Source organism: Hylaeus volcanicus, chromosome 2 (assembly GCF_026283585.1).
Source record: "Hylaeus volcanicus isolate JK05 chromosome 2, UHH_iyHylVolc1.0_haploid, whole genome shotgun sequence".
Classification (NCBI taxonomy): domain Eukaryota; kingdom Metazoa; phylum Arthropoda; class Insecta; order Hymenoptera; family Colletidae; genus Hylaeus; species Hylaeus volcanicus.
This window is the reverse complement of record NC_071977.1, coordinates 22,400,763-22,414,811: the sequence shown is the minus strand read 5'-3', so window position 1 is coordinate 22,414,811 and position 14,049 is coordinate 22,400,763. Positions and strand designations below refer to the sequence as shown.

The 14,049-nt window shown below is 45.1% G+C and overlaps 1 protein-coding gene across 2 annotated transcripts in view; it reads left to right on the top strand.

Moving 5' to 3' along the window:
* The first annotated feature begins 444 nt into the window (after positions 1–444).
* Positions 445–14,049, top strand: part of LOC128884672 (serine/threonine-protein phosphatase 4 regulatory subunit 1-like) — a 163,869-nt gene continuing 150,264 nt past the window's right edge. For both annotated transcript variants that reach the window (XM_054138185.1, XM_054138190.1), the window contains exons 1-2: positions 445–466; positions 550–594. In XM_054138185.1, coding sequence (XP_053994160.1) covers positions 460–466; positions 550–594 — 52 coding nt within the window. In that variant the 5' untranslated portion in view covers positions 445–459. The remainder of the gene's footprint in view (positions 467–549; positions 595–14,049) is intronic.

The following is a 14,049-nucleotide window of genomic DNA, read 5'->3' as shown; positions in this document are numbered from 1 at the left end:
ATTTTTTTGTATTAATAGCCTAAAAACGATTTGTTGCTTTATAATAGTCTAGAAATTATTCGTATGCGCTTCCTTTCTATAGTTTAATTAGCGTAATTTGCAATTATTTAAAACTAATTCAGACCTATGTCAAATAAAATTAAAATCTGTCACATTATATGGAATCTGTAATTTTGAATCAAATCTCTTCGGTATTAACATTTCTACGTCGTAGTAAGCGTAAAAATAATTCACTTACGAATTTATGCAGACTTTAACAGGCGTCTCGGGAATACTAACGTTTTATTCGCGCGTTAATCGTCTCTATATTTCACTTTCAAAATTTCAGAAACCGTTGAAACGAGAATCAGAATTGGCGCAATATCGATATATCCGCGAATACGGTGTTAAAGAAACGATATATCTCGATTGAGGAAGTTAATCGCGTGGCCACGAGGGCGCGCTGCAGTTTGTTACAACATGGCGGGTGAGTGAGTGCCTGTGGATCGAACGAGGCTGCCCGAAAACACGAGGGATTTTCAGCTAACCCGTGGTGTTTGTGGGTTTCAGATACATCCTACATCGAAAAAGAAGACCTGGACGACTCAGATGAGGGTGAGTACTGACACCGAAATACATTTTTGATGGTTGTAAATGTGCGCGGAAGGGGTCGGTCGCTCGGCACGGTGGCCCCACCATCGAAGCATGCCAGTGTCTGGCGTGCGTGGCGGTGGCGTGGTCATAAACTCACGCTCGTTTAAGTACATTTTTCTATCTCGCGAGCTTTTGAGGTTAGGTAGGCTTATCAGGATTATTACCATGCATGACAGCATAATTTCCGACAACTTTAAACGGGTGTCACGTTGCCAGTTTGACTGCGAACCGTATGTCACGCCGTGATTCTCACATGCGCGAGCCAAAGACACGAGATCGCCTCGATGGCGTTTTATCGGTTAGGGGGCGCCACAAAACATGCCGCGCTGTGTTTACCTCGACCGTGGCTGAAAAAAGGTAGAAAACAGAAGAAAAGACACGCTCTTGTTTTCCGTCCTCATGTACAGTTTCTATACTCGTTTCGATGCTTTCCGCGAACTTTCCGTTACGATCGGAATGCTGTACGATTCCCAATCGTTCTGGAACGATTATATTCCGACCTCTGTTCTTAACCTATGTCCGACGATATAGTATGAGGTTTAACGAGCCATGTATATATCGCTTAACCGACGCACAACAAGATTTATTTTGACCTTCCCCGATACAACGACGGAGGAATACTTGAATCAACTTAACGTTTAATAGTCGCGATTCGTGGGATTAAACGCGAGTTCTTTGTTCGCGGGCATGTACATTTTCTGAGAAAATAGTCTCACGAAGTGAGACTATTTTTTAAACGAACAGTTTCGAAATATCAATTTAATGCGTAACGAAAAACATGGTTTGTTTTATTCGTTGTTCCATTTTTTTTTGTAGACACGGCTCGATAGCGTGTATACAAACCCCACGGATGTGTAAAATTAATTAAATCGGGCACAACGAAAGTATTCCGCTGGGTACAAGTAAACAAAGAGTTAATGCGCGGTTATTCGCCTATCGGGGTTAGTGATCTTTCGACTTCCATCTATTTGCTACTGCCATCTGTCGCGTACAAAACGAAACCGGGTTATTAACCCTTTGCACTCGAGAGGCGACTCTTGGTCGCCGATAGGTTTTACGTCGTAACTCGTGTAGCGACTAGGAGGTGACAACTATATTTATATCATATTTCATTTCAAACCTTCAAGTCTTGGCAAGTACGTTTTTATTTGTTACTTTTATTTCACTATACTTTACATTAAGATAAGTTACTACTTAAATTATACCCATTTTGTTTTTTCTTAGCACGATTTTTCATATACGATAAAATCGAAATCATACCTATCTAGGGTATTTACCTTTCGCTTTCTTGTTCTGTTACACATGAATTCCCTCGCCAACTGTTGCTGCTAACTAACTCGTTGGCCCTAGTCGGTTTTATCTAACATTCCAGAGGTCGTTTATCAGCACGGCTCACTTATATTTCCCAGCGCTACCAGATAGAAAAACATTCGGGTCTGTGCCCTTCGATTCACGAGGCAACCGATCTAGATCGCGATGTATCTCGAAATTGTCGCACTGTGTAGTTTCAACGATTAGCGTGCAGAATTTACTCGATTTCTTATCGTGCGACTCGAGGTCGCTTACGTTAACAACTTCATGTTCTAGTCGTGACAAGCTTGTGTATATGCAAATTAAAGGATGATAACTTCTCGCTATTATCTATTTTAGGTTTCAACTCTTGAGGAATGTTACCGAATTAATGCAATTTATGAAACAAAATAGATTCCTTTTACGTGAGTGGTCTTTTACAATTCACAGCTCGCATATCCTATTTGATGACGTGCAAAAGCAGCACGTGACACGCTACTTCTTGATTCATACTTCCGATCTAGACTCACCACCCGATGAATTATTACTTTTTTCTTTTTTTTTTCTTTTTTTTGTTTTTTAATATGACTTTAGTGACTCGATCATTCATTTCGAGCAACGTCGATCGAATCACCTTACCTGGAAGAGACTATTCGCGGAACGGAGAAGTCTGGATTGCAGGTGATTTATTTCTATATACCTGCAATCAGCGACTTTGAGTCATTCTCATAGCTGTACCACGAATCGTCTCGAGTGGGTGAGAAACGTTCGTTGAATTTTTTCAAAGTTCAACATATGGCGGGACAGCTATGGGAGCCCGCGGTAAACGGTAGTAATCAGCCGCGATTATGCAAATTATTCGGTGACTGGCTGTGACAGCTAGCCGGGGCCGTACGTTTCTCGGGTATCAATGAATCCTTCTTTTGATTCGCGTGACAATATCGTCGTATTTACGAGCCGCCTCGTAATTCTAGGCCGGCTAAATTTAACCCCCTAAGTTCGCGTAGACTCAATCGGGTGATCGAATTCGTCCTGAAAATACGTGTAATTATCGAAACGTCGACTCGAGTTTATTTCGCAGGAAGTAGTCATTGTTGGAATGTTAAGCTTGCAAATTTGTTGCACTCGAAACGTATGCGTTCGAAAGTCGAAGTAAGTTTGCTTTGCAGATGGTAGTCATTGAATGTTAAGCTCGCGAATTTGTAGCACTTGGAGTATATGTAATTGATTAGAATGGTGGAGTCAGTTTGCTTTACAAGCGGTAGTCATTGTTTGAATGTTGAGCTTACAAAGACCACAATCGGGACGTTGGCCATTTATGAGATCACATTAGCCGTCAATTTAGTGTCGCTGGTAATAGAAATGCTATAAAATACCAAGCTTCCCCATTGAACTGCAGTTATAATTACAATTTGTCCAAATATCGATTCAACGTGTGAACGGTTTGAATAGTTGAATCTACCGAAGTAGTTCATCCCTTCCACGATTGGCGAGCCGCGCGACGCATTTCGCGCGATCTCCAAAAGGGCGACGGAAATGATCGACGCAGACGCGCCGCGATCGATCGAACTCCAACAGGTTACGAATTCTGCGAGTCCTTGCGAAACATTTGCCGCGAAGAAAGAGAGCAGTCTCTTTAACTGACGCGTACGTTGCTCCCTATTCTGTTTGCGTTTATCGGCAAAGTGATCTCTTTATTTATTTTTTTTTTTCTTACTCTCCCATTTTTTCCCTCCTCTCTCTCTCGTACGACGTCGACATCGGTCGAGGAGGATAGGCGACGTATAAAGAACAGGGACGAGGGGGAAGAATGACGTGAAAGCGGGGAGAGGAAGAGGCATAGGACGAGTATAGGTGGATATACAGAGAAACTTTAATTTCTTGGCATTGTGAGGAGTTCCTTGCCCTTTCAGCCTTTTCAGTACGGTGGTCTGTTTTTGATAGGAGGCCACGTCGTCTAGACACACCGGGGGTTGCCCAGCTTTTATAATCGCAACGAAATGCACCCCTCCGTGCTCGACGCAAAAATACCGGTTTTTTTCGCCTGTTCTCCCTCTCTTTCGATCTATCTATCTAGCTCGACCTCCCCCCGTCGTTGAATTTCTCTACCCCCTTAGCTCTACCATCACCCCTTCGTTCCGTAGTGACGTGCCAGCGCGTTACATTAAAGTGATTTATTCTCTTTATTAAATTCGCATTCGAGGCTCCGAGAGCACATTCTCCGAGGTTCCCGTGAATCGAATCCCCAAGACCGGATATCCAGAACGATACGTCGTCCCTCCACTCGGTGCGACCTGTCTCTAGTCCAAGCGCCCAGGGATGATTTTTCCCTCCGAACCGGGTGACCGTAGTCAAAGGTCACGGGAGGGGCACGAGTTCTGGTAGCTTTTTTTAAGTAATTTCTAAAGATATCATTAGTTGGATTCTTACTTGGAAAATGTTTTAGACGAACAGAAAGTACAGTATAGCATAGGTAGTAATGTATTTTATTGTTTAAAGAGGAATGTTTAACCCTTAGTTAGTTGCTTGCCTTGCATCGTAAACTCATTCTGCGCGGCTAAGTTTCCTAATCTTCCCGACAGGGAAATGGATGTACGAGGGATGAAAGGGCAGTCTGTACTCGAATGTTCTTCTCGTTACTTTAGAGTTACAAGTACGTAAAAGTAGTAATCACCGTAACGCGTGTTCTCGTTTGGAGCAGAACATGAAATCAACGCCCTGCCATGATAGAACAAATTTGTAACGAATACATTTATAGGATTATCTTAGGATGTTAAAATTTTGTTTGCAATGAACAAGTGAAGGGGAAGTCTCATTGATAAAACACATTTACCTTAGACATTTGTCACCTCTTTAGAAATTCGAAAACCACAGTCGCTGTTGCAACCTACTCCTGGTTAACTTCAACCCTCCCCTTCTTCAATAAAAAAATAACAGTTTTGTTGATTCTAGCTCCTTTAATCGAGCAAAAGTTTAAAAATCCGCTAAGCCTCCGACCCAATTCACCCCGAAAGTTCGTTATCCTCTTGGCCCTTGTTCCGTAGGACAAGCCTATCGGTTCACCCCCTGTTGGTCGCGACGACCAAGGCGAGACGAACCGAGCGGTGGCGCCTCCTGTCGTCGGAACGGACGCTCGAATGGCGGCCCGATTATTACATGACATTCCTCGAATACCATCCGGACCTCCCTCGTCTCCTCTCGCAACCCGCGGCTTCGTCTCCTCTTCCGTCGCCTCACCTCGCCCTTTCCCTCCCTCGATTTCTTATTCTCTTTCGTGTACGCTCCGAAACGTAACTCTGTCTCCCTCGGCTCGACGATCGTAGACCTCCTAAGAGCCAAAGGCTTCGGGCACCAAAATAGGCCCGCGATACGAATGATAAAAGCATCCCCTGCATCAGCGTTTCTCCGCACCCTGATGCCGCCACCCATTGGCCACCTCCTCCGACGGCCTTCGATCCTCCCCCGCATCTCGTTTACGCTTCCTTCGCGTCTCCTCGCGGAGGAAGCGCGATCGAGGATCGGCCGCGCCCTGCCGGGGGTTGCGCGCCCGTCGCACGATATTGCGGCTCCTCGATCGCGCGAGAAAGTGTCTGAATTCTGTAAGAAGAGAGGAGGATTCGAACTGTTGGAAGACAGTCGCGTACTTGAGGTAGAATTTTTATTAGTTGGTAGAGAGAGGTCAATTCGAAGGCTATGCATTACAAGGTTGTTCCGCTCAGCTGAAGGTATCACTGTTCTGTCTAATGTTCTTCCTTTGAGACTCTTTGACTCCAAAATCCTTATTCTCAACGTTTCGAAAGGGTTACAGTTGCATCAAACTTTCCATCGTCCGTTACCTACCTAAACGATCCCCTATCCAATGGAACATCCCTCGCGAACCCCTTTACGCGTGAAAATTCGCGAAAAGGATCACCGTATCTCAGATTGTCGCGATGGTGGGTTGCAAATTTTATTCTCGACGTAACGCGCCCCTGGTTTTCCTGTTTCGTAACCGTTACGACCTTCGCAAACAGACTACGACGACGACGTCGACGACGACGCCGGACGCGCGGCGGCGGTTTGCGAGGTAATACGATCGATTCGCGGCCGCCTTCCATTGTCGCCGGCACTGTGTAAGGGTTCGCGGTAACCCCCTCCGGAGAAGGACGCTGTCTGACACCCTCGTTGGAGAAAGGGAAAGAGAGCGAGAAAGTGGCGGTAGTAGAGATAGTACGATTCCTCGTAAGCCACGAACGAACCCATTCATAAAGACGAGGCTGTGACTAACGAGTAAGGAGAAACGAGCGCGAGTCCCGCTTCTCTTCTCTCCGCTCTTCCCTCCCTCTCTTTACTTTCATCTTCGACCTTTCTCGCTCTTCTTCCATATCGATTTCCTTTCTCCATCCGCTACCACCCCCCACTGCCCACAGCGCGTTATATCGCGGACGGATAACGAGTCGAACTTTTCCCTTCTTTTCCACACGGTTCCGTTTCCCGCTTACGCTGGCCTCGTCGTCGCTTTTCAACGCTCGCGGCTAATTAAAAACGCTTTCCTCCCCCCCCCCCCCCCCCACTCGCGACGAACGCGCTCGTCCCCCTCCACGAATTTGATAAACGACACCCCTCGCGCCCCCTGTGGATCGATCCGTGGGCACGGGGTCGGGAAAAACGCCCGTAAAAAGTCGCCCGCCACCCCTTGTTGGATTTATCGATCGGAGCGGATTACGAGATGACGCGCGCGCTGGCCCGCGGTTTAAGCCTGCGATTCGACTCACGACACAGTTTGGAAGCGGTTCGCGAACTTTTCGGAAGACGCTCCAGTTGGAGGGAAGACGGAATTTCTGCGTTCCGAGAGTTGCGGAGTAGATATCATTGTGTTTGTCTCATTTCGTTCGGGAAGTTTCTGGTGATTTGAAATATCGATAGATTGAATTTTTTTTCTTGGATACCAAATTATTTCGAAGTAGATTCTGATTAAATTGGAGCACGTTAACGAGCTTCTCTTACCCTATCCAATTAAAAAATCTAAATTATCCCTTATCACTTATCCTTTTAATTCGATCAAAAAGTGGCCAATCTGCATCAAGCAGCGCCACGTAATGTATTCCAGTGGAGGTTCACTCAATCCCCGCGCACCTACTTAACGAGGGCGCTTAGGATTAGAGAACAATACTATCTGTTCGAACGCAGGGCCAACTCCCTGTTATTTTTAAGGCTCTCATCCACTATTCCATCCACTTTCAACAAATTTTCTTCAATTTCCTCTGACTTGGAACTTTATTCCTCTAACTTTGTAACTTCAAATTACGTTTTTTCCACGGAAACGATCGTTAGGCGCGATCCAGCTGTTTTTGCGGAAACCGTAGAGACGCGGTGGGAGGTAAAATCAACGGTGACACGACGAGTAACGACGCCGGTCGTTCTAGCCTAACGCTTCCGCGTTCCATCACGTGGATCAACCGTCCAGGAAGAACGCGACATCGTCGATGACGACCGCGATGCGGGTTTCTTTGCCACTTATCGTTCCCAGAGACCGTCTCTCTGCCGATGGTATTGTTTCGAGCTATTGGTAACGACCGGCAGATTTTGCCTTAAAAGCAGAATCCATCTATCGCTGTACGTAGATGGAGAACTGCTCCGAGGACGAGATTTTCTTCGAGCGCCTTCGTCGCGTTCAGGTCAGAGATGAACAAAATTCTCGTCTAGATCAAAGTTTCCTACAATAAATAAACGATAAACAATTTTTTCTGGTTCGTTTCATCGATCAAGCTTCTCCGAATAATTTGAATAAATAATCGACGAACACGTCATCTACTATTCAAAATAAAATGTCGCCTGCCTCTGAACAAAACATCTCGCGACACGCCTTGTCCTCTGTCTCTCGAGGTGTTTTGATTGCAGCCACCGTAAAGTCTACTTCTGTATATATTCCGATAATCCGCGTTCAAGGAGAGCCTTTGTTCGCGATCCTCGGGTTATCCAGTCGCGGATAAGCGCGAACCGCCTTAGCCGATCAGGAAATATCGAGATAACCCTTTGAGGGACTTTATTACGGAACTGGGGAAAGTTTTGATTGGGTTACAAAACTCGTTCGCGGAGGGATCGATGGATACCTCGGAAACGGAAAAGCTCGATGTAAACGCGCCCTTCTCCACCTCCCGCCGTTTCACTCCTTCTCTTCCATCTCCTCTTCCTCTGGCAACCCCGGCCTTGGCCCAACGTTCGATGAAAACCACTCCGACAGCCCTTCGTTTCGCTTTTGGCCACTGTACACGGGGGAAACGTCAGCCAGAGAGAGAGAGAGAGAGAGAGAGATAGAGAGAGGAGAGGGAAGAAAAAAAACAATCTAGCTAATTTTTCGACCGCACGCAAGGGCACTGGGACAACCACTGTGAAACTAAAGTGCCACCCCACCTCCGACCATTCAGTCACCCCTCAAAGGGACACGGATCAAAGGTGTATACATCCAACCTTTATCTCTCACAGAAAACGTCGAGTCCTGGATGTCGAGAGAGGCAGTGCGCGACATTCGTTTCCGTATCGCTTCTAACCTCGATCCCTTTCACCTCAGGAATCTTCAGTTTCTATCTGCCTCGAGCTAACGATCCTCGAAAACCGTTTAAACGCCACGCCGGTAGCTTAGCGCTTCGGCTTTAAGGGGACTCCTCTAACGAGTCCTCCGATAGTTAAATGATCTTTTGCCGCGATGACAGACCTCGATATACCGGAAGATAACGATGGACGGTTTAGGGTACTCCTAAGAAATAGTTTCGTTTATCGCGTAATTATTTCGGGATAACGGTTATTTCAATCTATGGCGCGCGAAAGTGGCGCGATTTAATAAAATTACTCCTTCTTAATCAAATTTACTTTTAATAAGGTAATGCAAACTCCAGACTTGTGTAAAATAGACTACAGTCTTTAAAATGGAATTCAGGAAAAAAGGGCTTGGTCTAGAAATTCTAATCAATCGGTGATTAGAGTGCCTAACTCCGTCACTCCGTAGAAGATGATTTAAATATTGGCAAACTCACCAGGGAAGTCCTCTCGCAAACGAAACCGGAAGTTTACGCGTTCGGCGTCGCTCCGCGCTCGACTTTCGATCGTTCTTTAGTTGCATTACGCGGTTTCATCATCCGAGCGTCCGGTTACCGATACGCGATCGCGTAATTATTACCGTATACGTGACTTTCGAGAGCTCGCAGTGAACCTTGCGCTCACGTACGCGACTCGGGCATGCTAGAGAAACAAAATCGCCAGCCAGAGGGACGAGCACGACAGTCCATAACCCTCGAGGAGTAAAATCGGCTCGATAGCATTTCAACGGATTACCTACAAAAGTACAAAACTCATGCGATCAATTGATAGATCACGCCAGAAAATAGAACAGAAAAATTTGTTGCGTTCAATTTATCACGCGAAAAAATGTGTCGCATTAGAAATTGCTCCGAAACGCGTGTAATTCATTCGTGGCCCATAATCCGCCAGGAGAAAAGGAGGAGCAGGGAATCGCGGCGATAACGCGGCATCGATAACGCAAGGTTTATTCAAAGCGGCGCTCGATGGTCCCATTAATCAAATCCGAACGGAGAGAATGGACGGGAGTCGTGAATGCAACGTGAAAGTACGGCGTACATAGGAGTACAGCTGGTGTGTTATCAGGTGTCTTTAGAGAGGGGGGATGAGATAACGACCAAGGATGGTGTCGTAACACCTTTCTCTTCGTCACCCTTGCTTTTCTACCTTTTTTTCCCCCTGTCCTTCTCTCTCGTTCTTACCTCGCGTCCCCTCTCGCGACGAACACGCGCTCATTTCTCGCACGCTGGCCGCCTTTTGTTCTTCCTTTTATTTTTTTCGGAGCCGGTCGTCCGATTAGGCACCGCGTGTAAATGTGGAAACTAGCTTCTCAATGGACGAGCTTGGCATTCCTTTGCCTCCTTTTTAGGCACGTGTCGTCTGTGTGTCGCTGGTGTGTATGCATTCCGTATGTGGGTGCGTAGTGTAAATAAAATTCCAGACGCCCGTGCTGAGCGTTCCGACATCGCCGAGGAAAATCCGTTGTCGCAAGGTCTGCTCGGTTACCGAGGATGTGGCAACGCTATGCTATGACATTTTTTTCTCGGGTTTGTCTTGCTAGGTACAGCGGTGGAAGTATTTATCGCGGCTCGCAGATCCATTTAACTACGGTTCTCGTAACCGTAGGATCGGCAAGTCGGTCGATGTTCTAGGTAGTAGTGGTACCAGGTAGTTTTACTCGGCAATTAAGTAATCGTATTTTTCCCAATACTAGCGTAAGGTGACATAAAAGTGATAACACGTTGAATATTCCAATGGTGCAATAAATGTTTCCAGGAGTGTATGTGTAATCTGGTATTTCTATGTATCAGGTGACATTTTTCCTGTCGAGTGGCGATAGCGGCGCGTTTCTTCGAGTTGCTCGGTGCAAACTTCGAATGTGTCGTTCCAGTTTAATTGGTCGAAGTTAATTATTCCTTGTCGATTTCACTGTGTACGTAACATCTTCTTAAGGTTCTTCCTAACGTGGTTCGTTACGTATTAATATTTCACGTGGTTCTAGATCGAATAATACTGTTCATGAAAGTTTGAAAAGAGTCATATAACGTGATAGGTTTAATGATTCTCCCCTTATTGAAACAATTCTCCCCTTTGTTTAAAGATACAGTAGCATGTTTCACTAATATGCATAGGTTCTTTTGAGGAGTTGTTCCTTCTTGCAACATGGTTATTTTTATTAACACTATCCCTACAATTGAATTTAGATTTTTTCTTTAAATGGTTTATCTTTAATTGGTTAATGGTTAATTTTTAAATTATCTTTATATGATCGGGATGGAGACGATCGGTCAAGTTATTTCGTCGCAGGGAGTTAATTACGTCATTTTCGACCATGTCGTATGCGTAGCCGGTTAAATCGATCACCCCCGTGGTACGTCATTTCATGTATTTTTAAAGCTTTCCCCCCGGATTGAACGGCAGCAAGTGACGAAAGAGCAGACGAAGATCGAGGTCAAAGCTCGAAGCGGCACGAGAAATTTCGTCCCTGGAATGCGCCAGTTCCCGCGCAATTGTTGCGACAATTTAGCGCCGTTGTCTCCATCTCCTCCTTCGTTATCTCGCCAACAAGTTAATCTTTATAAATAGCTCGAGCCACGGTTATATTTAATCCTGACCCTCGTGGTCGCCGTTTCTGCGTTGATACCTCTCTCTCTCTCTCTCTCCTCTCCCCTCTTCATCGTTGCTCCCTGGCTAAATGCTGGAAAACCGACGTTTCCCACCTACGTACGCTCGCTTCCCCACGATTACGTGGCGGAGTTTACGAAATAATTGGGTGATATCCAATTTTTCGGTGAGTCGGGTCCCGGCGATAAGGCGGGCAAACGCGAAGATGGCGTTGATCCTAGAATGCCACGGTCTAGGAGACCCTAGCCTATTTCCTCGCGTTCAGATCTTTCATAAACAGCGATGTTCGAGTCCAGAAGGGAAAATGTTTACGGTGTCGAGATTATGGCCTCGGTATACTTCGGGAATTAAAATAGCGATCCCGTAAAGTCTGCGTGGGGTCCGCTATACCCCAGTGTGTTATTCATTTAGTAAGTTCGCGTTATTTTTTAATATTTACGGGATGGTTGATTTAGCGTTCGAATTCCTAAGCTTGCGCGTTCAACTAGAAGGAGAAACCATCAATGGTAAAAATTCCAAATATAAGTTGTCTAAAATTCTCTGGTCTTGAATATAGCATCTATGATCGATGCCAGAGTACAAATGACAATAGAGTCCACTGAAATATTCAGAGTGGCGTATATTTACCCAAAACAGAGCTGCGATGGTTTTAAGATTAATTATACAGCCATCGCGATTTAGGATCTCGATGGTGACAATTATATATTTAAATTCCTGGGGACTTATCGACGATTTGTGACCCCGTTCACAGAAATATCATTTACTCGCGTACGCCCGTTTGAATAATAGAAAAGGTTCGAATATCCATTCGAAGTTCAGGCCAAGCCGTTTTTATCGCGGACAGCTTCTCGCGTCTTCTCTCCGCCGGCGTGTCTCGTGATCCTTCGGTTAACCTAAATTCAGACACGACTGGTAATCGATCGGTCTTACGCTTCTCCCCCTTTTTTTTCCACGGGTGCTGACGACCGCTACGCGGGTCAGAAAATTTTGCGGGATCGATCCATCGACCCGTTCCAATTTTCAATGGCAGACCAGGCAACGTACTCAAATTTGTACAGCCTCAGCATCTGGAGCAAAAAAAAAGCAATAGTCATATAAGATAGGCTTCCTCCTCGAACCTTCTAACTCTTTCCTGTAAGATTTTTTTTTTCTTTTTTTTTTTTATATCATCCATGATAGTTTAGGCATTATCTCTCTGTAACAGTTTAGCTACCTCACTCTGTATATTCGTAAAGCCAAGCAGGAAAAAGGAAATAATGTAGCAACTACTTCCTACGTTTTAAACAATTAAAATACACGGTATCCAGGCGGCGAGGATACACAGTTGATGAAATATTCAGGTTCATCCTGACTATATTTTCCACAATGAATTTCCTCGTTGTATTTTGTTGTCCATGGGATGATCGTTATTGTTAAGCGTAAGGGTGTTTTTCGATTCGACGCGAATGTTTTCAAACGGCAGCGTTAGAAAAGTCTGGCGCGAATTAATCTTAAAGCCCCGACCGACAATAAAACCGGACTGTCCTTACATTCCTGGGCAGTGTGTCGCCCGCTATTTTAAGCCCGGAGTTTAATAAACTTACGTCTCTTAATTAGACCTACTTCTCTCCTCCTCTCTCGTTCTCTGTATCCACATCTGACTCTTGAACGGTGACCGCTCGATCAACGTATTGTTAGGCTCGTTATGTCCGACGGAGTCGATCCTATTCGAAAACCACGCGAGCCTAATTTAACGAGAAATATTAAATAAGCGATTTATGTATCAACGAGGAAAAACGCGCATTGTTTCCTCATATTACACATTTAAAAAATTATCTTTCTGTTTCACATTTAATTCTTCTGCTTTTCTTCAGAATTTTTTCTCATGTTCTTTCAACTCATTTCCTTTACTTTCTCATTTTCGTTCCAACCATATGCCCACATAATTGAAGCGTTACTTTGTCAATTTTTACTATTGCAAAGAAGGGTAAATTATTAAAACTATTTATGATTGCTCCCTACAGCCTATGAATTCAGAAGCAACTTCGCTAAACAAAAATTATTCGCAATTGTAAACCTACAGAAAAAATTAGAGATTGCAGTTGAGTAAAAATCGATCGCGTATGCTTTCTCGTTTGCACTCGGAGACGCGATAATCGCCTCTTCCCACGCACTTATCGGTGCTCGCTATCGCGTGCAAAATGATTCGCGATATTTAATCGCCGGTGTGTACGCAAGGTATTCCGTGCTCTTTTTTTCCTCCCCTCCCACGTCGCGACTCTCTTCCGTTCATGACGCCACGCGAGTTTACGTGTACGCCGTGTTACGACACTGTTCGCCGTACGCTCACTATTCTATGATACAATCAATGAATGACTGACTGCGTGCCGTGACGTGGCTGTGGCTGGTGACCGTGATGACTTATCTCGGGCTCTTTCCTCTCGCCTCCGCGTGCATTCATTTTTCCATTCCGACGATCGACGATATCGTTTCCAGTGAAACGGCCAACGGAATTGCTCTGCCAACTTCCATCTGAACTTCGTACGAGGCAGTGACACATGTTTGTGCATTTGCGTTACATGATTGTAGAATCGTTATTGGAACTTTTAGATTCTGTTTAGAGTGTTCCTCTCGTGATCATGGTTTTATAGAAATACGTAAGAATAGAAGGATTGATATGTGAAAGTATGGACTCATAATGTAGGTAGATAGGTGTAGGATACCTATTAATGATCAAATTGTGGTTAGTTTATCTGAACCTGATGCTGGTCTAGTTTCATCATAGATCCACTCCTGAACGAAAAACCAGTGCCACAAGAATTTCCCTTGACTCCAAGATCTACTCGTGGCCTCTGGAAACATCTCGTTGCACGTTCCTTCAGAGTTCTTGGTTTCGCGTAAGAGAAAATGTTAGAGAAAGGGAAAGCCCTCGGATTCTTCGCCCCCGTGGACTTTCCCCCGTTGCCC